The sequence below is a fragment of the Melospiza melodia genome, chromosome 6, assembly GCF_035770615.1.
Source record: "Melospiza melodia melodia isolate bMelMel2 chromosome 6, bMelMel2.pri, whole genome shotgun sequence".
Lineage (NCBI taxonomy): Eukaryota > Metazoa > Chordata > Aves > Passeriformes > Passerellidae > Melospiza > Melospiza melodia.
The window spans coordinates 64,247,102-64,274,395 of NC_086199.1; the positions used below are offsets into that span (position 1 = coordinate 64,247,102).

At 43.5% G+C, this 27,294-nt stretch overlaps 1 protein-coding gene across 2 annotated transcripts; it reads right to left on the reverse strand.

The window, feature by feature from the left end:
• Positions 1-389: 389 nt before the first annotated feature.
• Positions 390-27,272, reverse strand: PHRF1 (PHD and ring finger domains 1). Of its 2 annotated transcripts, none has more exons than XM_063158717.1 (18): positions 27,194-27,272; positions 21,297-21,526; positions 20,857-20,979; positions 19,155-19,387; positions 18,127-18,210; positions 17,027-17,148; positions 15,306-15,403; positions 14,585-14,757; positions 13,034-13,163; positions 12,585-12,724; positions 11,598-11,785; positions 10,763-10,882; positions 8,860-9,014; positions 5,228-8,002; positions 4,451-4,527; positions 3,647-3,907; positions 2,474-2,602; positions 390-1,340 (listed from the first exon to the last, which is right to left on the reverse strand). In XM_063158717.1, exons 2-18 carry the CDS (start codon positions 21,385-21,387, stop codon positions 1,206-1,208), a joined length of 5,034 nt encoding a protein of 1,677 aa, XP_063014787.1. In that variant the 5' UTR covers positions 21,388-21,526; positions 27,194-27,272; the 3' UTR covers positions 390-1,205. The 2 variants fall into 2 exon arrangements, with proteins under 2 accessions (XP_063014787.1, XP_063014786.1); XM_063158716.1 differs by having other exon boundaries at positions 4,376-4,527.
• Between the last annotated feature and the right edge of the window lie 22 nt (positions 27,273-27,294).

Sequence of the window (27,294 nt, forward strand, 5' to 3'; positions counted from 1 at the left end):
GGTTTTCTCTTCAATTTCTCTGTGAAACATCTCCTCCCCAGCAGGATTTGATGGGGAATGATTCAAGTCAGGTTCAAGGGCGCTGTATCATTTAAGGGCCTGTATTTCAGACGGTCACTTAAATAGATCTGCTGCTCTGCAGTACCTGCAGGCAAGGAGTTCTGCTAAAGCCATTGAGATGAAGCCAGACTGTGTGCTGGAATCCTTTGATTCTTGATAGGAATCTGCAGTCCTCCTGCAGAGGAGGAAGGACAATTACTGATCCAACTCCAATCCTCTTCCACAAGCACAGTATTCCTTATGCAAGAGCCACGCCTGCAGGTTTACATGGAACAGCCAGGCCAAGAGGCAAATGCAAGACAAACAAATGACACCTGCTACAGGACAAAAACCATTCAAAATAACTTTATAAACTCTGTCACATTTCTGCTTTGTACATCAGTTCAACCTTATCCTTCGGGTTTGTTATGGAAAATTGACAATGCTTGCTTTTTGTTTCGCTTTTCCTGAAAGGCAGACACAAAACCAGCCATCAGTGCATTATTTACACAAGTGCAACACAATCTCCCACCCCAAAATTAATTTTTTTTCACTAACAAGGTACTTCCAAGAGAATGTAAATAAACACCACAGCTTGAGCAGTGTTTCTGAAGTCAGTTTATAAAGGTTAGGTCATTTCTGCAATCCCCAAATGCCAGAGCGAGTAAAGCTTCGCTCGCCATCCAACAGGCTAAAAATACAACATTTCAAGTATTAAATCAGAATTTTCTAAAGACAATCCATATTTCGATAAATAAACACAAGGGAAACAGTATACAGCTCTCAATATACTGTATGAAAAGTGGTGTCCAGTTTCAAACTTTAGCAAGACAAGTGCACAGCCCAAAAATGCGATCAAGTAACCCTGAAAACTGCAGCAATCCGGGAGTTCCAAACATGAATCTCTTCTGTGTTTCCCCTCGAATTACTCTGCTGGTCTGAGGCATTTGATTGTTATTTAGTTCTACAGCTGTAGGTAATCCAAAAAATTCCTAAATTCATTCCCATATGGAAACAATTCAAGAGAAGGTTCCATAGATAAAGTCTATTATCATCTTGTTTCTCTGCACTCCGCTTGCAATGGGATGCAACTGCAGGTCTGTTATTCCCATAGTGTCCACAGCTAGGACAAGTTCAGTCCAAGTCATGCTGGCTGTGGCTTGCTCTCAGTTTTCCACTTCACGTGTGTCTTCACCATCAGTTTTCTTATGTTTCCTCATATGTTTGTATTTTTCCACATATGCCTTCACCAGGTTAGCCACCTTCATAGGGTTGATCTCCCCACTTTTGCTGTGGCAGATCTGCAGGGGATCAGAAAGGGCACTTGGTCAATGACAGCAGCTCAGACAAGTGGCAGAGAGGCCCTAAGCTGCCCAGGGGAGCCAATTCCTGCACAGACCCCCAAGGCCCAGAGCAGGGTACATAAGCAGAAAACAAAGACAAGAGCAGCATTTTCCTTCAAGCATTTCAGGAATGGCCCATAGCTTATCTACAGAGCACCAACTGAAGGCAGAGGTATCTCAAAGCAAAAAACCTCATTTTTACTACAGGCTTTTCCACCCATCCATTCAATTTTACACAACATGTGGTAACCAAGGAAGTGTTGATATCCCAGTTTTGGGATGTTTTTGAAGAAGCAATGCTCAGATTAAAAGAATGTCAGTTTTGAGAACACATTTTGAGACAGGGAAGAAAGAACAGACCCTACACAAGTTACTTTATTTCTCTTCAGGGAGGAGTTCAGAATGACTTCAGTAGCAATTGGCACTGCTCAGCTCTCACAAACATATTGGTCACACAGAAGATGTGAAATTGCAGCCATTACCTTGGGGATTTTTATTTATGATGGAATTTCCCAGTGACAGCAAGAATGCAGAGCAGGGAGAAATTACAGCTCTCTGAGGTATCAATTAACTGCCTTGACCCCTGACTGCATCTTTTGTAGCCATGATCTACTCAGCACTAAGATCTGAGAGAAAAGCTTGTCTCAGCAAAATTGCAAGACCCTCTTCCAAGGTTCAGGGACACCACAGATGCTCAAGGATCTATTGCACAAAGTAATTTCTCACTTTATCAGAAACAGCTAGGATTCTGGCTGAAGTTCCTAGTGAGGGAGATTTGACCATTCTCACCCAGGGCAGATACCATGTAACATTTCAGCTCAAGCAACTGAAGCTCAGCAAGGTTCAGGTCCACTGAAAACATGACCTCATAAAAGGAACAGACCGACAGCTCTCATCAATGGCACCAAAGAGTCTGGCATAAAGCAACTACTGCTTCACCACAGGAGTGCAGAGTATGAGTCAGGGTCCAAAGATCTGCTAGCCCAGTTATGGCATGTAATTGCTGAAATGGCAAGTGCAATCTAAAGTACTGCCACTATGTAATGACCTGCCCAGCTCCTCCTCTCCACTCCCTTTCACTGGGCCCTCACCTTTTGCACTGCTTTCCGAAGGATGCTCTTGTACTCTTCCTTTGTAATCTCCCTCTTCTGGTAAAAAGGTTTGATGGCAAGTTTCACTTCTTCCACAGCCCTTTCTTGCATGTGAAGCTTCTTCATGTACTGCACAGGAAAGAGAACTTCATTACCTTGTGCTGTCTTGGGAATGGTTTCTGAATCTGTTTTTCTTAGAAACGCTCAAACAATGAAAATTCTCATTTAACAACCCAAGTAATCACCTCAAAGTGATTTCCTTTACTGTCAATTACTGTCTTGAAATAAATACCAGTTTGTGCTATGAGGAGCCCTTGCTTTATGTAACATGTGTTTTAAGCAAGTGACTACAATGTGGACTTCCTGGTTTTGGTCCCCTCCCTTCCTTCCAAAAGCTCTAAATTAAACATACATCCAACAAAAGGCATCAGATTCTAAAAGCAGCAAACCACAACTGTGAATATAAGGCTTCAGATAGCTCTAAAGACAATGTGAAAAGTGCAGAGTTGCCTAAGAAGTAATGATTACAGGTGCCATCAAAACAAGTCTATAAAAACTTGCTCATAATTGGAGGCTCAGAGTGAAATGTATCTTACTATTTGGTTTTATGGTATGAGGCAAAATAACAGGCTAAGTTCTTTTCATTCTTGTGTTAGCATCCACTGTGCCTAGAGCAGATGGTCTGTGCAGCAAACCTAAAACTCAGCAGCAAGGGATTTGCACTGAAAGATCTCCACAGTGTTTTATTATCTTTGCATTTTCAGTGCTGATAAGGAACAAAATACAGCTCTACCTCTTTATAGGACTATTATGAGAATGGACAATAATTTCAAAGCTGGAGGGGAAATGAGAAAACCAGGTGTTTAGAGAAACTTGGGCATTGTGGTTTCTGGAAAGTCCCCTCCAAATATTCACATAAGAAAGTTTCAGAACTTTAAGAAAGTATTTTAGATGTTGCAATCCCTCTCTGTCCTATTGAGATGAACCAACAGAAAGCAGGTGAAATGAAATAAATCCCAAATGAATTCAAAGAGAGGACTGACTGCTGCTCTTTGGTTAGCACAGTCAGTCACCAAAACCAGCAGGGCTGGGAACATACAGTACAGAAAGTTAAAAATCTTCCAAATGAAAAAGTTCAAATAAACAGCTCATTAATTTTATTAATTCACTCACCTCCTCGTTTTTTGTTTTATCCACTGGAGGTTTGGGTGCTCTGATCTGTTCCTCTGCACTTCCAACAGAAGCAGCTTGGATTCCTGGCTCAGATGCCGTAGCCAGGCTGCCTGGCTCTGGGGTGAGGCTCTGTCCTGCCACGCAGCCCAGAGCTGGAAGACTGCCCTGCATGATGAACTGAACCGTGGGCTGGCTCACCGGGGCGTACGGGGGCAGGCTGGAGGGCAGGGCTGCTGCCAGAGGGATGTTCTGGCAGTACACCTGTGGAACAGACACCGCTCTGTAAAGCCTGTGCTGACAACACACAGCATCACAGCAGGGTCCTCAGAGCACCTTTATCCACCACCAGCTACCAGCAGCCCCAATCCCCTTTTAGCTGCTGGGCAGCACAGACTGATGGCTCAGACCAAGGCTACCAAGCCAACATTTACAGCCTGATCACAGTCAGGAAGAAGCTCATAGTTTCTCAGGCAGCACTGTCCTTCTGCAAGCTAGTGCTGAAAGCAGAAGCTGCAGGTACAGAGCCAAATTAAAGATGATACATTTCTTCAACTGTAAGGAGCACCTGAGAGATTAAATGATAGGAGGATTGCTGAGGTGTAGAGGCTACATGAAATGTACCACACGCAGAGGAAGGCACACTGCCATGAGAGGAGAGTGGTGCACAACGAGGGCACAGATGAGATGGGATGCCTTCCATGACAGGTGGGTGCTGGAATAGGAACCAACCTGAGAGGAATCTAGATCAGGAAACATAGGCTCGGGAATCATATAATTGGTTGGAGGAGGCTCATTGAACTGCACCTGATTTAACGTTTGGCTCAAGTCCTCTGCTTTCCAGGCCCCTTCTTTTGCTCGCTGCAGTTTGTACAACGGCATCCCTAGGTAACCCAAGGGAAGGAAAAGAAAACATCTTAGCAAAGAACAAAATAATTGGTCAAAGATTCAAACCCAATTCTATTTTAAGAATTTAAATAAAAAGCATCTAACAACAAAACTACAATAAAAGGATTTTTTAGTATTCGTATTTTAAAGCTTCTGATAATAGAGAACTTCTCATCCCCTTCAGCAATTGCTTTCTACTGGGTTCTCTGTTGAGAGTAACCAACAAGAACAACACAGGCAACTCTGTCAACACAAATAGCACAGGTTCCCAAGCCAAACTGTTTCTGGCAGCTTTGGTTTAGCAGCATTCACAGGAGTGAGCTGCAGACACCTGTCATACTCCTTGGTTTTGAGAAACATTTATAAAGTCTGAAGGCAAAGCAAGCATTCCAGTTAAGTGCAGAAAGGTGGGACATGGGCTGCCAGCTCAGAGATGGGGTTGCTACACGTGTTTCACGAACGAACAAGCTGCCACTGGCTGAACTGTGCTGACAGCACGTCCTCTCCAATTCATTAACACAACTCACCTCGTGATTTCAACCAGTGCAAAATGCCAGCTCTCAGGATTGCAAACCACAGCATCATCCCAGCTCAGATGACAGAGCTCTTACACTACAACCACATTTGGCCAGGCACCAAAGACCTAAGCCTTATACAGCCTGTTCAACTGCTGTTTGTTTCCCAAAAGAAACTTACTTGGAGCTTTTCCAGCAGACAATGCGCCACTTTCCTCCTCTTGAAGATTCCAGGTAACTCTTTTCACTGGTGCTTTTGATTTCAAGGCAGGACCCTGAGGTACCACTTCCAGTTCAGGTTTAGTGAAATTACTTGTATTTTCATTGGAGACAAGGCACTCCTCCTTAACCTCCCTCACACAATCTGCAACTTTGCTTTTGGATGAGCTTTGAATTGGTGCAGCCTCAGCTGGAACATGCATGATAACTTCTTTCTTTGGTGGTTGTTCCATCAGAGATGGACATAATGCAGTATTTTCTATTTTAACTGTAATCTCTAGGTTTGTATTGCTACAGCTACCAAGCACAGCTGCATCAGTACTATTTATTAAGTCTGTTTCAGCAAAAGAATCCACATCACCAGTTGGGGCACAAATGTTTGTGATCTCTGGCGCAGGGAACACAGTTTCACTGCTCACTTCCTGACAGATGGGCTCTGCCTTTACGGTTTCTTGGACCTCTCTCAGCTGAACTGGGGTCTCAGTCTGTATTTCCTCAAGTTTGACATTTGGTTGGATGGTTATGGAAAGCCCTTCTAGTACTAGCTCCTCTTTTGGCTCTTGTTTCAGAGAATGGGGTTCCTCCAGACACCTGGTCACATTTTCAGCTGGAGGTTTTTGATCCTTTTCTGGAGCAGGAGGAAGCAAGGTCTCTTTTGACCTGTGTTTCCTTTCTTTGGAACGCGATTGGGATCGCGCTCTTTTTTCCTTTGATTTGCTGCTTTTGCGCTCCCAAGATCGAGACGCAGACCGAGACCGAGACCTCCACTTTCTCCTCTCCCGAGATCTGGACCTCGATCTCTTTCTGTCCCTTGACTTCAAACTACTTTCTTTATCATACCTCTCGTAGCTTTTGTCCCTCCTGTGCTTCCGCCTTTTAGTCCTCTCAGCGCTGTTAGACCGGGAGCGGTCCCTGCGCCTTGATCTCGAGCGAGAGCGTCTTTTCTTTTTCCTATTTTCATAAAAATCAGAAGTACTTCCAGGAGTACCTGAACGTGACCTAGATTTCCTTCTGTCCCTAGACCAAGAAGTTTTTGCCTTTTTATCCTTGGTTTTATCCTTTGTTTTCTTCTTTTTTGATCGTTCGTGACTGCTAGAACGGTCAGTAGAAGACCTCCTGCTCTTGGATTTTAACGTGTGTGTTTTGCTGTGCTCTTCCCCACCTGACCAAGAGGTAGATCTGGAGCTTCGGTCCCTTGAGTGTGCTCTATCTCTTGACTCTGAACGTGATCTCTTATGCTCTTTGACAAGTGCTTTTTTCCTTTTCATCTTCTTCTTGCTTCGGGAGCTGGAGTTTGAACAGGATCTAGAACGTGATCGCCTCTCTGCTTGTTCTACTTTTTGGACTTTCTGCTGCTCAACACTCTTTGAGGGACTATCTGGTTCTATTTTTACATTAATATTAGGTCTAATCAATTCCTCAGCATTAAAGAAGACATTGGGTCCTTCTCTGCTTTCCTCCTTTAAACACTTTGTATTAGAAACTTCCTTAACAGCAGATGAAGTGCAAGGACTGCTCAGGACATCTTCCTCATCCACATTATCTCGTTCCTCTGTATCAGAGATCTGTTCTACAATCCTGCTTGCCACTGTCACCTCATCACGAGACTCTGTGTTACTAGATGGCACGTCAGAGTCAGTCCCAGATCCAAATATATTTTCTACCCTGTATGGGGTGAAACGACGGACAGTTTGAAATGTTTGAACTTTGGGATTTTCAATGGAAATAGTCCTGGTGATATTAGTTAGTGGGATCCCTGAGCCAAGCCTTTCAGGACTGCTGTTTGCTGAACTCGAGTCCGATCCTGTTGGCTCAAAGGGATCATAGATTTCACTTTTGACCTGCTTTTTCTTCACTGAGAAAAGCGGTGAAGGACTCTCCTTCTGCTGCACTTCATCGTCCACAGGGCGGAAGGTATTACAAAATCCTGGGTTAGACAGCCTGCTGGAATGTCCTGTGTTCCCAGGAATATTGATTTTAAAACTCTCAAAAGAGCCTGGGCCTTTGCCCCTCGAAGTGCCCAGCAGCGATGAACCGCTAGAGCCGCCGGGATGGGTGGAGAAAGACACCCCGCTTGGACGTGCCTGCTGCTGAGGTTCCTTGGAATTTGACTTCTGACTTTCCACCCTGCTACCCTTTCCTGGCTGATTAGTGCTCTCCTTGCCAGTCAGCTGGGTTATGCAGGAGCTGGGGATATTACAGCTTTGGCTTCCTGCAGGTTCTGGCTCCACCTGCTTGCTGCTGTTTTCTTTTTTAATCTTTGGTATCCTGGGAAGCTCAAAGATGTCAATTCTCTGGGAAGGTGGTTTTACTGGCTGCCTCACAGTTACAGCTTTTGAGCCAGAATTCAAGTTACAGCTCAGAGGCTTTGAAGATGAATCAGTGGGTACAAAGTTTTTAGATTTTCCATTAAATCTGGGTATTTCATCTAACTTTGAGCCATGTCTGCTCAAAGTCGCTGTATTCTGGGTCTGGACAGACCTGGGTGTCATTGAATATTCTGATTTTACAGCTGCCTTTTCCGGTGCAGTCTGTGCAGGGCTTGCTGCAGACTCACTCCTGCTCAGTGACGGTGCTGAGAACAAGGCTGTGGAGTGAGTTCCCAGTCCCGAGGAGACGGAAGGTCTGGCCATGGAGCTGCCTGCTGTGGTCCCTGAGAGCGCTGCACTTGGGGGGCTGGTATGCCCTGAACCATCCTCCACTCTGGAGTCACTGCCTGATTTTCTGTGAAATGGAGCTATGGCACACAAACAGACAATTCAGCTTTGCAGGACACATCCAGACATTTTCTCCCAATGTTAACAGAAGTACTGAGCTAATTATTTTAAGTTCCACTACGGTTTGCAGACATGCCACACAGTAATAAGGAAGTCCAACAGTTCTTTTGGTCACATACTCACTATTTAGTGCCAGACACCACATCTTTGAGGAAAACAGTAATGTTTAGGAAAGAAATTATTCTGTTCTGTAGGTATCATCTAACTAGTGCTTATTATCCTGCAGCTGCTGATTGACAGAAATGACTATAATAGAGGACGTTAGAGGTACTTATTTTAAGAATAAAGCTCTAAGTTTCAATTTGAACAGGTTCTTTTCTAGCAATGCCATACCACGGGAGAACACAGCTGGAGATGGTAGCACATATTTAGAACTCTACTTTTGCAAAAAAATTTCTTGCTAGGGTCCTTCATCCTGCTTTTCAAACTGAAGTACAGATCACAGGCATGGCAGTAGTGCATGACACATGCCAGAAAAAGTGGGTCCTAAGATAACTCTGGTCTATCCAGTCCTACATTTTTTATAACGAAGCAAAGCATGAAATCACCGTGCAGCTCTTTTGAAAAAAGAAAACCATGCATTAAAAATAAAATTCTCCAGTATCATCTCAGGTCTCATTTAAACACAGACAAGCAACACTATTTCAGAACATCCATCTTATAAAACAGATGACTGTTGGCAGCTACTGAATCTATCCTACATATTCTGAGGCTCAGTAAGAGTATCCCCAAGCTCAAAGCTATGCAGCCTGTAGGATCAGGGCAGATGTGGATGAAACAAAGAGGCAAATGGCACTGTGATGTGCCAAGTCCTTACCTTCCTTCTTTGCTGTCAGTGAACCATCTCTGTTGATGACCACATCTGAACTGCTCATCATGAGAAGGCTCTGTCCAGACAGGATACTTCCCAACAGATCAGGCACAGGAGCAGCTTCTGCTTCTTGATCAGGACTCAAGGCAGGCACGCTGCTTCTGCATGTTTCAGAGGGGTTACATTTCCTTTACTCTTACAGCACTTGTTCTATACACACACGTTACATTAAAAAGAAACCAAAGTCAAGGGCATAAACAGAGATCAGCCAGGGAAGTTCACTTGTAGTTTCGGCTTCACTAGAGTCATTCAGCCCCCATGTTTCTCTGACAAACAGAAGGTGAAGCTTTTACTGACTTCCCACAGGAGTAACACAAGATAAGAAAGTAATCATATCTGAGACTTTTGGTTAGCAAATGCTGGTGCTCACTGTGTTATATATCAAGACTAACTTTCCTGTGCATTGAAAATGCATTTTTGGAGTTTAAACCACTAATTACCACTTCAGAGCTATTTCTATCCTAGTTGCCTCTCTTACCCCCACTAAATCACAAACACAAAAGTATTCCTCAGGCCTACACTTCAAACTAAAAAAAAATGACAGAGCTTGAACCAGTATTTAACCACAAGGTGCCACTGGTGGGGGTAGCTAAGAGCATGGCATAGAGCAATTACATTGAAAACCAACGGCAATGCTCCCACACATGGGACAGCACAAACACTCTCCGTTATGCTTTGCTCAATCTTATGAAGATGGTTTAAGTTCTCAGTTCCTGAAATATGGACTGATAAGGTGTTTCTGGTGTTGCTCTGGTGTTTCAGTTTTTCTCCCTTTGCTTTTGTGTTGATGGGATCTGGGGGGTTGTTTTGTTTGAGTTTGCTAAAAAACAAACTTCCAAAGGGACCCAGCTCTTTGAGGGAGCTAGATTTCACTTCAGTATGACAACAAAGTAAACTTTATTAAAATAATGTACACCAAACATCTCTAATAACATACAACACAGGCCAGACCAGGAAACTCAGTGTAGTCCAGACCAATGGAGCCTTTAGATGAGCTGAGTATCAGCTAAAGAGTTCCATCTTCTAATCAATATGCTACTCAAATAACTCTGAGGAACTAATCCTGAGAAACGAACTTTCACTGTAAGTCAGATGCATTAGAGGGCAGCTATGGAACCCTTTCACACCTTTTAACCACTTAAGCTGAGCTCCCTTTTTTCTTCTTTTCAGGTCCCTCAGCCTTGCAGTTTTCTGTGACTCTATTGGTACATGCCTCAGTGACTTCCCTCATCCCTTTTCTTCTCATCATGCTCCCAGCTCCCTGTATCTTATCCCTCAGCCCTGAAAATTCACTGCAGCTGCCAGTGGGGGGCAGCCAGGGCTCCCTGGCCTCGGCAGGCTGGCAACACACAGCAAAGCCACTGTTAAACTGCAGGATCAAAGCAAGCTTCTCCTCAATTTTCTGAGCTCCAACAAACAGCAGAATTGGGTGAGGTGGGTACAGCCCTCACATCCTCAGGATGTGCAGCTGGATTCCCCAGGCCTCTCGAAGAGCAAGTGTTTTTTTAAAGGTTAATGACACTGGAATTTAAAACATACTAATGGGGTTAATAAATAGTCACAAACCAGAAAGTAAGAAGAGTTGGATTACGGTGGGAATATGAATTTTAAATTTCAACAGAAATGTTAAAGGTATGATGAAAGAGTGTATGTGTTCAACATAAAAAGAATCCTTGCACAAACTGATGTGGTTATTTATCTGTATCTGTGCAGGCATGCATTTATACACACACATGCACTTTTTAGAAGACAGGGTAAAAAAAGGGTTAAACAAAGAGGATCACTAGGTTTATTCTTCTGTTAGGGTCATTAGACAACTAAGAATAATAAAATAGCAATGGACATTTACCTGGGAAGTCCCACAGAAACGGGTCTAGCTACAGGACGGTGAGACCTCAGTGCTGACTGGGAGAGAACTCTCCTTTTGGCACTCACTGGTGAATCTGGATTTGCTGGAACCTCTTCATTACTGTGATAAAACATGAAGCCTGAAATTGTCTGAAATGTTTTTCACATCAAAGAGATGATACTGCTATGAGAGATAGAGTTAGAGAGCACTGTATATTTTATTATGATATATTAAAAAATATTTGTGCCATATACTTATTTTCTGTTCTGCCTAAATAGAACAGCTTGATTCAAACAGCATGTTTTCATATCTAAAATGTTAAATGGACAATTTTCTTTTATGAAAGTATCAAAAAGAAGTATTCAGTGGAAAACTAAATTTCACCAACATTAATTTGAGATTCCCCCCTCCCCAAAAATTCAAAGTTTATGAGTGGCATCAACGGCACAGTAAGATTTGGCGCAGTAAGATTTCTCCTGAATTTGAAGTGTCTGGAAAAGTGAAGGTAAGAAAAGGAGAAACATGGAAGATTCCATTTAATTTTGTGGGTTTTAGGACTGGACTCCTTCAGATTCTAACCTTTCAAGAACCCACAGATCTTACTGGAAGTTTCAGGAGAAACTTCAGAAAACACTTTAGAGGAGGCTGATTCCTTACAAGTTTAGTAACTTAGCCCAGAAGGAAAGAAAGAACAGGTCATTATGTGTTACCATGGGCTGTGTACCCAAAGCTGCCTTCAGATGTGAGATTCACACTCTGCATGGAGCTGTGTGCACAAACAACCCAACAGCTGTTAAATTACCAGGTCCCTGATCACAATCCAGAGATCTCTCACCTTTCATAAGGATCCAACTCATATGGATCTCCAAACACAGAGAGGGAAGCTGCACCAATATCTGCTCTCATCAGCCCCAGTGAGGGCTCAGCTGGTTTGTACATGGAAGGAAGTGAGGCCCCACGCACAGGTTTACTGAGACCAAGGGTTCTTGCAATACGGGAGCGAGCAGTAACCTCATTTTTTCCCTGCACAGACAAAGAGATTGGGTTATTTAAGTTAGGGCAGGTAAATTTGTGTTTAAAGCCCCAAATTCTTCATTTAAGCTGTGTACAGTCATCAGGTTACTACCATCACCAGCACAAGTGGTGTGCATTTATTGTCTATGTTTGTTTAAAAGCATTTATGAAACTTGTAACTATGGCCGAGACTGCATGCATCAGATATAAGTGACCAGATAAATTAAGCTTCTCAAAATCTTTAATAATGTCAATTCAAAATTGTTGGTTCCTTATTAAATGCTGGAGTTCTGGCTCTGAGGTGTAGACTCTAGTTAAAGTAGCTGACAAAAAGATTCAAGCTGGTGCAGAGTAATCTGCAGAGTAATTTACAAGAGAACACTACCACAGCTGAAAGGGATTTTGAGAGCTCTTACAGCTAATAAACTGGCTTTGCAACGACACAGCCACAAACACCCACAGCCTATTATTACAAAGAACAGGTGCTGGCAATTTGAACTGAGCTTGCATCAGTACCAAGTAAACACTACAGCTGAATGGCAGGGCAGGACACAAATCCTGCAGGACATGCTTTACAATCTGACCCCTACAGTCCAGGTAAAATGCTATGTCAGCATAGAAGTTGCAATTCACTTCCACATACAGCATCTTTCTGGAATACCCTGGACACATCCTGCACAGACTTCCACCAGAAAGAAAGGTGCCTGCTACCATTGAAAGGTGTCATTTCTTCCAGCTGAATCCCATGTTATAGTGCTTTTACAGAGGGCTGAAAAAGGCAGGCACTGACTGGCAGAAACTCACTCACATGTGATCTTACTCTCGTCTTTTTCCCCCTTCTCTTCTTTGTCACACGCTTGCGCCTCTTCAGCTGTGCCCCTGAACTCTTCTTCCCAGCAGCAGATTTCTTCTGAGTTCTTTTTTTGCCTCCTGCTTTCTTCCGCCTTCCTGATGGGACAAAAAACAACGATCTGGCTAAGTGCTGGCACTGTATTTTACACTGTACTCCCCTTCCTGTCCCCCCATGACACACAAAGCAGCTCAGAGAGACATACAGCACATCACCAACAGCACAGCAGGAAAAGTGACATCCTTAGGAATCAGTTAAAAACCACCTTCATGACACTTCTAGGCAGAGGGGGTAGAGGGAAAGAAGAAAATGCACATGGGATACCTCCACAGCTGTGCAGGTGTGGCAGCACACAGCTGATGTATTTTGCAGGATTCAGGCCCCCCTGAGGTGCCTGATGTCCTTACCAGTTTTCCTCTTCTGCCTGGTGGGAGCGCGTGGTGCCAGAGGACGCTGGTAGATGGCTGTGTTCAGGCCTGCTACCACTGCCTCAATTGTTTCATCCAGAAGGGAGGACATCAGGTACCCTGGCACGTGCTGTGGGGAGGATTAGAACATACACCATACAGTCAGCAACATTTACTTATAAAATGGATTTGAGATTCAAATGAGGAAACCCCTCACATCACCAAGCTGCCACTTAAGCAATTATGCCATTTTTAAATCTACTGACTGGCATATTAAGGACCTTGCTGTTCAGCCTCCTTCAGAGTTACATGCATGCTCCCAGCTTCTCCAAACTTATACTCCCTCAAACAGTGGAATTATGCTTCAGTCAACTCAAGGTATGAGCCAAAATAAGATGCACTTTTGTTCAGAGACAAAGGCAATAAATAACAGTGCCTTTCTAGGTACAATTTGTAATCACCCCTGCACACTGAGAAGTGGAGCTAGGAACAGCTCTTGAACGGGAAGTGCTGGGTTCCCAGGATTACACTACCATGGAATAGTAAAGTCCCCATGCACCACCCCTCTCACCCACAGGAAATGACTCCACACTACTTCTAAAACAACAAGTAAGGAAGGAAAGAAAAATAACAACAGTTACCTTGCAGAGTCTTTCACTTCAAACAACACTTTCCTCTATTTTTTTCAACCTATAGCCCTGACTACTCAGCTGTAATTGCTTAACAACAATGAATCAAATAATTCATCAACTTCTTCTATTTTATTAACTCTTCTAAAGTTAAAATTGAAACACCTGGGTTTGGAGACAGTGGGGTTTGGCAGTCAAATAAGATCATCTCCATTAAGGAGGACATAATGAATTTAACAACTGCTAAAGCCTTCTGGGAAGTCCTTAAATCAAGGGAAAATGTGATAAAAACTTAAGGTGAGCTGGATCTTAGTTCATGGCAGCTATCTCAAACTATACTTAATACAGTAAGACAGGGACCCTGTGTATTTGGGATACTCTCCTGCATAGATTCTCTAGAACTGTTAATGTGTTTGAACTCATGTGGCCTCATTATTGAGGACACTAAAATCTGGTTTTTTCCTCTTCTAACAAGGGACTGATTTTCACAAAAACAGAAACTTTAAAAACGCAAAATTTTTCTCTTCAATTGGACTAAAGGCAGTCAACATGTTCTACTGCTATGGGCAAGGAGGACAAAAGAAAATAAACAACTGTCAAATAAACATGCTAAAAAACCAGAAGTGGTGCACAAACTTTGTATTAATAGCCACTAGGAATAAAAATAAAATGTTGCTCACATCAGGGGCGGATAAAAATGCAAGCTAAGAGAGGAAGCTGCTGCAGCATTTCAAAATAGAGCATCTTGGTCATGAGCCGTACTCCATTTGCACATCCTGCACATCTCAGATTAAAAGAGCTCCACAACTACCAACCACTGTGCTATGGACAGTCAACACAGCCAGCAGAGCTACTGCAATGGGGCTGGTTTCAGTGAGCCTTGCCCAGGGCTGTGCAGAGCCCCTCGGAGTGCCCGTGATACCCGGATCTGCTGCGCCGTGGTGATGCGGTTCCTGTTCACGGTGGCGCGGACGCGCTCGCTCTGCCGAGTCCTGGCAATGGCCCGCGTCCGCACGTGAGGGCGGAGCCTGCTGGTGGTGGGGACAACATCGGCCATCAGGGCAGCCACCTCCTCCTCACTGACATGATCTGCATCTTCAACAAGAACAGCATGAGCTTACTTGTCTTTCTACACGTGAAATAATTTGAAGAATTTCAGACAAAAAAAAAAAAATCAGCATTCTCATTCTTAAACCAATCACCTCTGCAGGCAGCCATTACTCTCTTGAAAGAAAATGAGCACAGACACCATTGCTTTAGACTGTTATCACAGTATAGTACTTTTCTAGGTAACAGAAATTGCTGCTACCTTGGCAATCTGAGGTCAGGACACTAATAAATTCTTTCCAATGTAACTCAGTGCAGTCACACTGTGGTGCTGGGATTGCCTTGGAAAGGTTAAAGGATGCTTACAAGAAGCAGCTCCACAGGTTGTAACTGCAGATGAAAATCTTCATAAACAAGATCCTCTCATCAGTCAAGAGTTCAAGTCTAATCTTAAGGTTCAAGAGAGAATGCTTATCAAAACAACTTGAAACAGATAAAGCCAAGAGGTTAAACATGTCTTCAAAACACCACATGATTCACATTATCCAACCTGGGAGAAAAATATTTACTTTGAGTGGCTACCACAAAACCCTTACCTGCAGCAGCATTGGCACCCATGGGGGCACAGGCAGGGCAGAACCATTCATCCACAGGGACTTCACTCAGAGGAGGATTAAGGCATTCCATGTGATACCTTGAGGGGAAAAAACCCAGAAAATCAAACAATATGCTCCTTACCTAGGGACCATTTCACTTCTATCCAGTGCTACATATGGCAGATTCATTTTCTTCAGCCTGAAACTGTGGTTTATGCATCTGCTTCTATCAATCTGCAGAGAAACAATGCTACCTGATAGCTACACAAGGGTTTTAGTTCTAGATGGTATTTTCATCACTTTAGGCTCAAAAAAATCTCAGAAAACTGAGCATTCTCCCCTCACTGTGTGGTGAATCACTTGCCATTTGAACCCAAGCTGCAAGAAATGTGCAGAGCCAAAACTGATGGTGGCAAGAGAAGTACAGAGGCACTGGGGAGACAGGCAACCAGGAAACAACATCAGTTTCCTGATGAAGCTGATAAACCAACACAATATTGACAGTGCTCATGCTTATGAGCATTTGAGGCAAGCTATTCTACATTTTTCTAGAGTTAATCTCAGCCATGGAGAGCTAGTAAAGACTGCAAGTTCTTTTATCAGGAAGTGCTTCTGGAATTGCTTACTCTAGAAATCAAGCATATATAAAGAACTTACTTTAGGAAAAGGAAACAAAAATCAAAGACCTGTATCAAACTAGAAATAACAATACATTAAAAAACTATAGTAACTATAGAGAGATCCCAAACTAAAATCTGAAGCAATTCAGAGTTTGCTTCAGATTGAGAGAGGCTTATGGAAATTCAGAAAGAACTTGAATATGAGACGTGTATGAAATGCTGTTTTGGCTTAATATTTCAAACTCAAGTGTTCTGATGGTACTCTTAACAATCTTTAGTGTTCCTGATTTTGTCTTTTTCCCAGAAGATGAATCAGTGTATATGTGTGTATGGTCAGTGTATCAGTGTGTACAGACACGGAACACAAAGGAAAAACTAGACTTAGCAGATGTCTAGTTAGCTTGGCAGAGTAATTTTTGAAAAGTTATTTTACATACTCTACTAGCATCTCTCTCTGTTCAGTGGGTAATTTCTGACATCTTCAAACTGACAAAGCTGGAAGACTGATTAAGCAGCCCAAGGGCTTTAAATTCTAGCAGAAAACAGTAGGGCCAGAGCTGTGTTCAAGTATATTCACAACTCTACTAAAACATTCATTTTATTAATCAAGAAGAGGACAGAAACAGAAGCAAGCAAGAGTAAGAGAATCATTTAAGAGCTGTGGCTGTAAAGAAAATTCTCAACATTTCCCAAAACTGTGGATCTTAAGTACTTCTCCTGCACAGCTCTACTGCCCAGTCACTTGGGACATGTCATGCATCCTCTCCTCAAGGAGACATAAAGCATGTAAGGTTCTACTCTTCCCACACCCAGATGTTGCATGGATAAGCCCAAACACCTTCTTCACTTGAAGGTGTGGTCATCTGTTTTGGTGCCCTGCAGCCTTGATGTGTGCAGGACTCTCCAGACAAACATTGCTAAATGACCAGGAAAGGATCCATCACATCATGGGGATGGAAGTCTGCACTAGAACACATGGATACACGGCTGGCCACATGGTGAGCCTGAAGAGAGCAGCAAGGGGCAGCCTGCATACCAGACAGTGCCTGAGGACCCCACTCTGGCTACGTGCAATCATGCAGGTTTATTTCAGCCTCTTACCCTGCGTCACAGCCATCACAGAGCAGCAGGCGATCCTCGCGGTCACTCCTGCCACACACCTCACAGAACGTTGGATCATCCTCTCCATCAGTGCCCTGAGTTTTTGTGTTCTCAACAGGAATCTACATAAAACAGGGATTCACAGTTTATGCAGAACGTGGCACTTTTTAAAACCCACCGTCACACTAACAATAGTGCCTGCAGCAAAACCTACAAGTGAGGAATCAAAATGGCTGTTACACACCTGAACCTTCACTTAGCTCTTTCAGCACACCTAGGGCATGATCAAATACCTGACAACATCTACTTAACTTGTCTACTGTCAGGCACAAATGACTGTAAAAAACTGCATGTTAAGAATAGGCAAAACAAAAATCCACAAATAAGATCAAAAGTAGTCAAACAAACAAAAAGATACCAAAAACGAGACTAAAGAAGAGAGCAAACTGCTGCCTCCTATATTACCTCAATGTTAACTCTCACTTCTGTTAAAATGCAAACAATAATAAACCATCAGTTTATGAAAACAAAGCATCAAACCCCTAAATGTCCCCTGGAAACCAACACCTTTCTGATATCAATTAAGAGCAGTGACAACTCTTTAATGTTCTTTTGTGAGCAATTACTGGCACACTCAACCAGTGCCCTTCAGGGCTCTCCTCCTGCCTTGTGCCTCTCTCCCCCTCCAAACCCAACTGCTACACAGCATTGCTGGCAGCAGGACATAAGGAAGAGATCGTGGAGAGTCTAGATTATTCCTATACATCCTATAACAGCACTTGAAGAATGCAAGGCACTTTCCACACGCAGACAGGGTTATTCATGAAGAACAGTTTTCAGTCAAATGTCCATTATACAAAACAGGCAGTTGCAAAAAACACCATTTTTCTACCACCACAAATGATGCCACAACACAATATTGCAGAAAGTAAGGTTAAGGAGCAAAAAAAGGTCACAGTTCCTTAAAAGGCAAATTCAAAATAAGAAAAAAAAAAATTCATTCAGATAGCAAGCATTACATAAACAGCCTAAAAGTGTAAACTTTTGAATAACAATGTTGTGCCAAATGGTCTGGTTGTTTGCTACAGTCAAAGGCTTACCTTTTTTAAGATTTTACCACCAAAACGTGCCCGAATGTTAATGTAATTAAAGAGGATTCGATCCACTGGACAAGAGTTTGCGTTCTAGGAAAAAAAAATTCCCAATACAGTTAATAAGTGCATCACTTTATTCAAATTTTTAAAAGTAATCTTAAATTATTAATGTAATAAGCATTAAATTTATGTAGTAGTAATTTTAACAGCTATTGATCTTGACATTTCAAGTACGTTAAACTGACTTATCTGGTTTACTGACAACATGTTCTATTACACATGCATTTTTAGAGAAGCATTTATTTTACTGAAGCAATTTAGTTATTATTCAATTGCCAGCAACATCAAAGTTCTTCCAAACATTGCCTTGAAATAGTGCTCATGTTTTAAGTAATTTACTTTCCTTTGCACAATGAGTAACTAGAAATTGTTTAAAAATACATTCAGTAAGAGCGATTTATTTGCTTTTTTAAAAACTTAATCACCACTGCTACTGCTGCATGCACTGTAAGTTTTGTAATTCTCACCCTGGATTATGACTATGGCAACTAGACAGGTGGCAAGGAATTCTGACTGAAAAGTGAATTCACAGCAAGCTCCCAATTGTCAGTATTTTTTTACGTCTTTTCTATGCTTAGATGTTCAGGGTTGCAACAGATCCCAATCCAATGGTCACAATACAGAACTCAAGAAAATATAAAGATAGATATGCAGATATATCCAAGCATAGAGAAAAATTAGTACCTCAACTTGAAAAAACAAAAGAACTGTAGATGCCCACAAACACACTTGGTTGTGACCTTACACCTTGCAGAGAACAGAACAAATCAGGACAGGTACAAGAAAAACAGATCCAGACTTCAAACATGAATCCTGCCAAACAGAGCAGTAACCCAAGTCTGTTTAAAAAAGCTTAAGAAAGCAAATAGCAATATGACAGTGTTTTGTTCTCATTACAGGACAACAGCATGATCACAGGGGATGGGGCAGAGCACACCAGAACACCACAGGACACCACAGACAAAACAGCTCACCTTAGACCACTCCACAATGCAGTCCAAGCAGAAGTAATGGGAGCAGCTCTCAGGAGTCCCAACAGCCTGATCCCTAAATGTGTTGAGGCAAATGGGGCAGTTTTCACCATCCTCATCAGAGGAGAGGCTCACTCCGTTCAAGTGTGGCTCTGATTTCAAAGAATCAGCCATTCCTTCCATAGTGGCCTCATTTTCTTCCTCCTCTTCTCCCTCCTCCTCATCATCTTCGCAATCTTAAGAAGTGAGAGATAAAAAACAGCTTGTGTGTGCTGCAAGACTCCAGCAATGGGGACAGAGGGGGTGGGCAGGACAGGGGTCCAGTTCACAGAACATTCCAAGTAAGCTTATTTTATGAGGCTGCAGGGGTCAAGCACAGTCTCCCCAGTTTAAGGCAATATTTTTTGCTGTTTTCTTGCTTCCTAAATCCCTTCACTAAAAAGCAATGGATTACTCTGGTGAAAAATAAAGCCTGATAATGTAAGTAGTCTTTCAAGAGATTAAAATCACAGACACCAGAAAAGCAAAAGATTATCTAAACAAGACAGTTAAGACAAGTTAGGCTACCACTGAACAATGAAGTTAAAAAATAAAGTTATAATAAAGTTACCATGTACCCAACTTTTGTTTTTTTAAGAGACATTCCAGAGGAAAAGTAGCAGCAACACACTCTGCTGCAGAACAGCAAATGAAAGATTTCACCAGTAAAGTATGATTTTGTGAGCCAAGGGATCTAAGTGCCTTACAGACCGCTTAAAGCTTGATTTTGAGTAAAATTAAGCACTCAGCACACATTGTTGAAAGGTATTTTTATTTTTAGTACAAAATACAAAGATGTGTTAGTCTTTCCCTAAAACCTGTGAATTAAGCTGATATTTTCAAGAAGCAAGAAAAAGTACTTAAAACCCAACTCACTTTGAGCGAGGACTGTTGTTGGGCTGCTTTTTTTTTACGAGAATGAGACCCTTGTCTTTTCTACTGAATTCTCCTGTCTGGACATAACAGACAATACTCTGAATGATGGATTAATAAAGCTTTTTAGCACCTGGCATCAATTTTTTGGTCTGTGTTTAAATCAGTGTAACTAGTAACTTGGAAAACTGTGCTCTTGCCTTCTCAACAAGCTTTAGAGCAGATAAAAATCTATTTTTGTCTATCCAAATAGTAATTTGAGTGTAGCAGTTTCAGAAGTACATGTATCTCCAGAGTACGTTTTCAGTAAAATCAACAAATTCAAATGATATTCACACTGCTTTTTCCAATAAAAATTAGTCATATCATCTTCCATCCTCCCTAGGTATTACAGCAATAATAATTTACTTCCAGAACTCCCATCACAGCATTCACTTTAGAGCCCCATGCCAAAGCAAACTAACAAACATGCTTTTCATAAGTGAAAAAATAGCATGAGCCATTGCTGCAACTTTGACTTTTTTTCCTCTTCATGCTGGGGCAGAGTTCACTCCTGCTGACTACAACTCCACTGCTTTGGACAGCAGACAGTCTTCAAACATGCAAATGCTTTAAAAGCTTAGAAATTGGGCACTATTACTTGTTTGCTTATTACTGTAGGATTTTGGCATCGGCCTGACAGAGCAGCATCTGTGGATTTACATTTCATTGTTAGTTTCCAGAAGAACAGCTTTCATCTTGCTCTTCCTCAGTTATTAAAAAATGCCTGTTAAGGCACATGAGCAGAGCTTACCTTCTGTTTCTTCATCTTCACTTTCTTCCTTGTCCTCTCCACCTCCCTCTTCCTCAGTGTCATTATCTTCCTCTTCACTACCAGTATCATCTTCTGAATCCCAGCTATTCCCACCATTGCTTTCTTGAAAAGAGAACAGAAGAGAAGAGGAGAGGAAACACTTATTTGATGCAGACATACAGGCAGAACAGCCCCCTCATCAGGGCATTATGGATGAAGATTTCTGCAGTGGTATCAAAGCTGCCCATCTGGAGAAACTCCAGGGAAGCATGCCAGCAGTCTGATACACACACAAGCAATGAAGTGAAGCAAAACAAAAAAGTTATCAGGGAAAAGGTGACAAATGGTCACAAATACATCTTTAGCAGCCTTCTGAGGGTAAATCTATAGGTTCTACAACCTCAAAGGAGAAAGGTGCATGCTCAGAGAGCCCCATTTACCTGTTTCGCTGAGGAGGGCCAGACACTGCCTCTTGCCCTTTCCCAGAGCAGCGTTCCTGTTGATCAGCTCATCCTGGCTGTCATCGTCCATGGCGGGGCATGGGAGCCCCTGCAGGCGGCAGAGGCAGGGGCAGGGAGGGAGTGCAGAGTTCCAGCAGCAGGACAGGCAGGCTGGCACGAGGCAGGGCTGGCACCAGGCGGGCACAGAGCGTCGGGCGCATCCGCGAGACCTGAGCGTGAGAGGGGACACGGCTCCTGCACCCCTGAGCAGCCTTCCCCCAGCTCACAGGGGGCCACAGGCAAGCAGCTACTGCTGTGTGAGGTTCCACAGCCCTGCTGTGTGAGGTTCCACAGCCCTGCTGAGCTGCATCCAAGCAGTTGCCTGTGAAAATCAGCGCACGTGAGAGATTCAGCTGGATCCTGGGCTCCTGGATGACAGCGAAAGTATAACCAGAACTCCCCACTGAAAACAGCAATAGAAAACCTACAAACACTAAAACCATCCCATGGACCAGCAATTCATTGCAAAACTGAAGGGACCAGAGGCCCTTTGAACAAAGCCTAACAGGATGACAATATGTTTTTTAAATCAAAAATACTCCACCTTGCCTGATTGAAAAAAGAATAAAGATTATGTAGTTTAAGTCCTTTATTTAAGAAAAAGGGGCTTTGCACAGCTCTGTCCAGAAATAGAGAAGTTGAAGACCCCACAACCATCACTCCATGGAAAAGATAAGATCTGATTTAGTGCATATTAATGCAATCACATTAATTGCTGTGCATCAGCACAGACTGGCAGTAAAACTGACAGATACTGGGAGATGTTGCATGATCCAAATTCATAATGACAATTAAATCAGAGCTTTTAACACATAATGCTACAAAGCATTAAGGCAGACAGACCCCTGGCAAGCTTCTATAAGCAAGTAATGAAAATATATAATTAACAGACACTTAAAGCTAGGTGTCATATCTCAATATGAAAAAGAAAAGGATTCTTTTATAAGAGTGGCAAAGAAGTTTCAATCAGGTGCTCTTCTCCCACTCTCCCTGCTCCCCATTACATATTTTGCATATTAAGAGATTTTTTGGAACAAAACACTATGCTTTATTCAAGTGCTCTTAATCTGTACCTTTGCACACTCCCTCTTTAAGCCACACAGCACAGCTTTGCACAAGAGAGCCTTAAAAATGTAGGTTCTAAAGTAGACCAAACTACAAATGGAGTCTTCAGTGGTCAGGGAAAAAAACCCAGCAAACTCTAAAGAAAGAATACTAAGTTTCTACACAACTAAGTTCCCTTAAAGATTTCTCCTAATTTCAGTAAGAATCTTGCTTAAAGACAGGTTTACATTTTTATTTGTGGCTATTAACATGAGCGTTTAAAAAACTGTTTAAAAACAATTTCTGTTGGCTGAAAATACACAGACTCATCAAAAGCCAGTTACTCCATGATGCAACTGAAAAAAATACAAAGAAACACCCGGAATTTTTCAAGTTTCAGCAGTGCGTATGTATGAATTATTCAAGCTGAAACTCACTTATATAATATCCTCCCAAAAGCTCAGTTAGCTACAGCAATGCAAAGCTTGTGGTGACGTGAGGGCAGGACACAAAAAGGGAAGGACTGGCAGCAGCAGTCCCCCAGCAGGGCAAGGCAGGCACGAGTTCCACCCGAGCATTTGGGTCTGTGCAGAACCTGGGCTGCTGCTCCAGGGGCACCTTGTGGGAGCAGAGCGGGTCCCTGCGGGGCTGGCACTGCCACACGCAGCCAGACACCGCACTCCCGAGGCACTGAGGGCGAGGGAGGGCAACCACAGCTTACCAAAAACATGGACAAGCCTCTGCTGCACTATGGCCATTACCTTGGTTTCCCTGCTCTCCAGTCCTCAAAGCAAAGGAAGATCGTTGTTTCAAAAAGTGATTCCTACAAGCCTCAGTTCTGACCAACACACACCTTGCTACATTTCCAAGCATGCATTTCTTCACTGTAGTGGAATAAAACCACTACCTGTGGTATTTTTGCCTTGCTACCCCATGGAAAGCTATCCTTTAGGCACAGAGGTGAACAAATCAGCACTTGTGACTTGACAATCTAAACTGACATATTTATGCTGCAAATGCAAGCTTGTACTTTGCTCAGAGGCAAAACTCTGAGTTAAAGAAAATCTGATATTGCAGCAAACAATCAAGCCTTCAAATCCTGTCAGTAAAAAAAGTCTGTTTTGTGGCTAGCTGGAAAGTGACAAGGAGAAACTAAGCGATGAAGAGATGAAGTGGATTTGAGATTTCTAAGCACATCAGAAATATTATTTTACAAACAAACTATTCCACACTGGGCAGCTGCTCTTAAGAAAAAAAGAAGGAAACCATGGTTGACTATACACCTATATACAAGAGGCTCCTTCTATTTTTTAAGAACAATAAGCAGCATTTCCCAGTTGTTGGGTTTTTTTACAGGAGACATTTCAAACAAATTGCCACTGTTAAACACAAACACATTCATGATACACTTCAGAGAGTTCACCCACCTGTACAAAAGCCCCGTTTTCTCCAGCACTTAGCATACCAGAATTTTTCTAACCCCCCTGAGCCACAACTAGCATATACAAAATAGATGGAAAGCATTTTTATTATTAAGTTAACCAAGAAGTTTCTTTGAGGAGGGGATGACAGTCATTCCTCCAAGGCAACCCTTAACTCTGCACTTCTGTAACACAAAAGGCCAGACTGCTAAAAAGCAACCAGTTATCCTTGAAGGCCATTTGACTCAGGGAACTACAGCTGCTTTTAGTTTTGGGGCTGTGAAGGACGTGCCCTTGTGGCACCCAACCCCTTGCTGCTAGGTCACTTGGAAACTGCCATGGTGTGCAGTACTCCCCATACAGCACTTGAGCTGCAAGCAGCTCTCACATGCACCAATCCTCCCTTCTGCATCCCACGTTGTAAGTCTGTCAGAGGAATTTAGGAAGGAACAGAGATGCAGGGTAACCTGGCCAGAGACCCCTTGTACTCAATAGCACTGATGCTTTCAGCAATCCCCACCTCAGTTCCTCGGGCAGGTGCCTCTCGCACTCACACAGTTTATCTATCCAGGCTCTGGATTACAGCTCGCACACAAGGCTGGCTGAAGGCAGGCACCATCCTCCCTCCTCCTTAACATCCCCTGTTTGCAAATTCTCACTTAGGGAACCCTACACAAACATCAAACCACAGAGGCAACGAGTGCATGGCAGGTGTTCGATCGCTCTGCTCGCACCAGGGCTCTCCCCAGGGCTCAGCTCAGCACGGCCCAGCCAGGTTTGCTCCCAGGGCTGTGTCCCTGTGGCAGCACAGGCTGCAGGACACGCTGCAAGCCCAGGCTTTGCTGCTGAGACAGATTACTTTTACTTTTACACACAGACGCCTTAAGTCATTTTAATAGTACAGTCAAAGAGCAATTACAAATACCTTCTTCAAGCTGTATTAGCAACAGGGCTTTCTGCTGGCTTCAACAACAGAGAAGATTAAGTGCTTCCTCCAGAACAAGTGTTTATCAAACAAGCACTTCAGGAAACATTTAGCTTTTTGAACTGAAGTCCTTATGCATTACCACAGATGAGTATTTTAATGCAGTTGGAGTATGTTCCAGTGAGAAGGCAAGCACAGGTCTCCAGCCATCAGGAGGAGGCACAGCCTGCAAAGGACACAGGAGCTCCACCTCCCCTGACACAAAGCCCACCGAGCTCTACAACAGCGAGTGCCTCTCCCAGCACGGGCACTGTCCCTCCTGGCACCAGCCCATCTCCTCCTCCACCTACTGTTAGGCACCTTCTACATTTTTTAGAAAGAGAAGAGAAGATGGCATTTACTTTCACCTCATTGGGTAACTCAGGACTACTTGTAGGTGAAGAAGTTTCTCACAGAATTTACTCACAGGGTGGTTTTGAATGCTGATCTAATTACGTGGGCCACTACTGAGCCATCATGCTCTAAGGAACACTTATAACTATATTTAAGCCTACTAAATTTTCAAACATTTGGGGTTCCAGTTCTCATTGGCACATCTGTTTCATTGGCTTGTTGGGGGGAGGGGTTTTGGTTGTGTTTTTTTCTTGGTTTTGTTTTTTTTAAATAATTCAGTTCTCTCCGGAAAAGCAATGTCACACATCAGAAATCATTTAACTTTGTTTACAATTTCATATGCTACAGTCAATGAAAGAAAGTTAGAGCTGTCAAAATCATTGCTGCACCCAGCTGGAAAAAATCTGGTTATGGTGTGACTACTATCTGCCATCACCACATTCCAAAGGTAAATTAAGACAACTTGGCAGGGAAATAATTCAGATTAACAAGACACTCCTACAGCCCAGAGTTGTGCACTGCCAATCCAGTATGCACAGGGAGCTTCAAAAAAGTCCCCTAAATCTAAATTTAGATCCTTATTTAAATTAAAAAAATAATAATTTACTCTTAAATACCACTAATCAGAACTGCCTATGCAATAATTTAAGTGGAAGCACGTAAAAACCTAATAGATAAGTCACAGAAAATTAATCCTGAGGTAGGTAAGGAAGTGCTTATCTGCCACCCATCCCAGCCCTGCCCTAAATTTAGCCACCCTGAATTCCAGGATGAAAACTGCCCACCAAAGCTTCCCCAGGAGCTGACAGTGCACTCTTTAGGGAGTTTGTAATGCAAACAAAGCAACACACAGGTTTTGCAAAAGCATTTTGAAAGTACAGCATCTTACCCAGAGGAGCAGCTAAGCATTTTGCACCTCTGTATTCAAAGCAGCAGCCAAGCTGTATGGAATTTCCAGCCTCCAATTCCTTGCAGCAACTGGCTCTGATTCCAGCTGTGAATTAACTACAATTCTGCTCATCCTCCTCTTTCTTTACAGGCCTCTTTTCTTAGGAAGAGTGAGTTACTGGTGAGTTCCCTTTCAGGATCAGTCCTTCACACCAGTCCCATCTTTAGCTACAGCTTCCCCTGCTGTTTGTGGGAATGACTGTGGGGAAAATCAAAAACCACAACAAAAACCAACAAACCCAAACAAACAAGAAAACCCAAACAAAAAGCTCCCACACTTTCATATTCTGTGCACAGCTCTACGGAGAAAGACCCCAAAACAGACACCCCTGAAACACACCAGCAACACACGACGTGGCAACAACCTGCAGGAAAAACAGTGAATGGAACTACAAACATCCCACCCACCCCACTGTCACCCAACGTGGGGCGGCAAAGGAAAGGCACCGCTGACACAGCTTAGAACCTCTCCGTAGGCACAGCTCCCTCAAAGCAAAGTTAACTCTAAACGTGGCCTTGTGATAAGTTAATACACGATTAAAAAAAAAAAAAAAAAAAAAAAAAAAAGCTTGCACGCAGCTCCTGATTTGTACTTGCGAGCGGATAACTCCTCCAACACCCGTGTGTGTGCGCACACCAGCAGTGGGAACGGGCGGGAGGAGGGAGAAGGGACGGGGGAAAGGGACAGGCGCGGACACAACACGCCGGAAACCCCGGGGGTTTTGTTTAGTCCCCTCGCTGTATTTCTACACGCACTTGGTACATTTATTCGGGTCTCTGCCGCAGCAAAGGCGGCTGCACGGCTCCCGAGCCCGCTCGGCCCTTCTGCATCCCGCGGGGCGCTCCCATGGGAACCCGGGAAGCACCCGGGGCCAGCCCGAGCCGGGGCTGCCCTCCCGTAGAGGCGTCTCCCGTCGGAGAATAACGCAATAAAGCAATAAAGCTGCTGCCGTCGTTGCTGTTTATGAGACCGACACTGAAGGAGCGACCGGGGCTGTTCCCAGCCGGGGCGGGGGTCGGCCGCTCTGCCAATTCCCACGGCCCGGCCCCCCGGCCCGGCCCGGCCCCCACCCCGCGCGCAGGCCCCGCCCGGCCCGGGCACTCACCGTAGGAGCAGCCCCCGCTCACATCCCGGCCGGAGCCGCCCGGTGCCCGCTCGCAGCCGGGACCCCACGGCCGCCGCGCCCCCGGAAGCGCTGTGGAAACA